We start from the raw sequence: 2355 nt of genomic DNA, 5'->3' as shown, positions 1-2355 counted from the left end.
TCTTGTGCACTGCAGAATGTTTAGCAGCATCTCCGCCCTCTACCCACCAGATGTTTGTAGTACCCACCCCCACCCCGTCCCTGTCCAAGTTATGACAACCAAAAACCAAATATTGCCAAATGTCCCCAGGGAGGCAAATCACCCCTGGATGAGAACCACTAGGTTAGAGGGACGATAAGGGGATATGAGAACATAGGACTCCACCAGGAAGGTAACCACAGTTCCTGGGGATCTAGAAACCATTCAGTTATTAAGGGCAAAACAAGAGAAATATATAGGTAAGAAGATATTTAGATTAAGTGTAATGAAGGCCTTCTTGACAGCAGAGGTAATTAGGCAACAAAATTAGGTATCTCTGGAGAACTGTGAAATCTCTTCCAGGATTTTTCAGACTAGAAGAGACCCATATTTATATAAACTAAATATGAAGAGACAGAACATAATGACCTCTCAGAGGACCTTGAGTTTCCACCTTGTTTTTGATCATTAACACCTTCCTCTTTGTAGGAACCAACCCCAACAGCCTTCCCAATTCAGACTTGGCTTGTCTTGGGTGACCGTCCTTTTCCCTTCTTCCACAGGAACAGCCCGGGGCATTGTGATCGCTACAGGAGACTTCACAGTGATGGGCCGCATTGCCTCACTGACATCAGGCCTGGCAGTTGGCAAGACCCCCATTGCTGCTGAGATTGAGCACTTCATCCATCTGATCACCATGGTGGCCGTCTTCCTGGGGATCTCTTTCTTTGTGCTTTCGCTTCTCTTGGGCTATGGCTGGCTGCAGGCTGTCATTTTTCTTATTGGCATCATTGTGGCCAATGTGCCTGAGGGGCTGCTGGCCACCGTCACTGTGAGTAGACTGGGCAGAGATTGGCCTCAGGGTAGACAAACCACCCCAGGAAAATGAAATCACTAGTATCTCTTTTGTTGTTGAAATTCTCAAGGGCAGAGTATTCCTGACATTTATACAGTTATCAGAAGAAATATAGCTCCCAAAATTACATTGATCTCCTGCACCCATATTTTCTTGTGCCTCTCTCCTTAATGAAAGAGGAAGCAAGTTGTGATGGAAAAAGCATTGGATTATAAGCCACAAAGAGTGAGTTCTAGTCCTGGGTGTACCAGCTGGTGAACTTGGCCAGATCATTTAACATCTCTAGGCCTCGATGTATTCATCAGTTTATAGACGAATATTCATTTGGAATTATGGAATCTTATTATTTGGCAGGACTTCAAAGGCAATATAAACTCAGCCTTTCAGCCAATGTTAGATATCTTCTACAAAGTACCTGGGAGGTGATCATTATTCCTAGTAATGGGAAGGTCATCACTTTTTATCTCAACTCATTTCATTGGTGGGCTGTTCTAGTTAAATCTCCTTGTATTGGGCAGTAATATGATTTCCTATTTGGTCCTAAAGAGTCTGGGTGGCACAAATGGTTTTCGATCTGCTGTAGTGCAAAGGTTGGCAGTTCAAACTCGCCCAGGGGATCCACAGAAGAAAAAGCCTGGCAAATTGCTTCCATAAAGATTACAGCCAAGAAAACCCTATGGAGCAGGTCTACTCTGCACACGTGGGGTTGCCATGAGTCAGGGGTCCACTCAACAACAGCTAACAATATTTGGTCCTAGTTTTCCCACTTGAAGAAACACAAAATAAGTCAATTCTCTTGCTTCTACAGACTAGACCTTTAGATTTCTGAAGGTAGACTTTATGTCCCCTCAAACTCTCCAGGTGGGAAATATCCTTTCCCTTAGCCATTCTTCATAGGACCCCTTGTCTTGCCAGTCATCCATCTGGAGCGTGGTCTAGTTTATCAATATTCTGCTTTACACAGAAATGGGCAAATATTCAGGGTATGGTTTGATTAGTATAAAAACATTGGAATTGTGATGTTATAGAAATATATTAGAATTCTATAATTAGAGTTCTGTACTTAACTAACCATAGCCTAAGAATCCATTAAGGTTCCTGGGTGCACTCAAACTGACCTAAAGGTTGGCAGTTCAAAACCACCCAGTAGTGCCTTGGAAGAAAGGTCTGGTGATCAGCTTCAGTAAAGATTACAGCAAAGAAAACCCTATGGAACACAGTTCTACCCTGTAACACATGGAGTCGCCATGAATCAGAATCAACAGCAATGGGTTTAAGGTTTTTTGGGGAGAGGGGGCGTAGGGGGCAGGAAATAACCCATTAGCTTTTGAAACAGTCTTATCATATACCTGACCTTATTAAATTTATGATTACCAAAAATCTTCTGATTTAAGATGATTTCTCAAGCTCCTTCCAGTGTTGAGATATTCTTTCCCAAGTTCATCATTCTCTCCTCTCCATTCTTTTTTTATACTACTAGC

At 42.7% G+C, this 2355-nt stretch overlaps 1 protein-coding gene across 1 annotated transcript in view; it reads left to right on the top strand.

Moving 5' to 3' along the window:
• Nucleotides 1–2355, top strand: part of LOC101361490 (sodium/potassium-transporting ATPase subunit alpha-4) — a 48496-nt gene that overhangs the window by 14865 nt on the left and 31276 nt on the right. Inside the window, 1 exon segment of the mRNA XM_023725159.1 lies at nt 582–850. Within this exon segment, the coding sequence (XP_023580927.1) occupies nt 582–850 (269 nt within the window).

This window comes from Trichechus manatus, unplaced genomic scaffold, assembly GCF_000243295.1.
Source record: "Trichechus manatus latirostris isolate Lorelei unplaced genomic scaffold, TriManLat1.0 scaffold00288, whole genome shotgun sequence".
NCBI classification, from domain to species: Eukaryota; Metazoa; Chordata; class Mammalia; order Sirenia; family Trichechidae; genus Trichechus; species Trichechus manatus.
The sequence above is the reverse complement of the archived record's forward strand: the minus strand, read 5'-3'. Positions and strand labels throughout refer to the sequence as shown.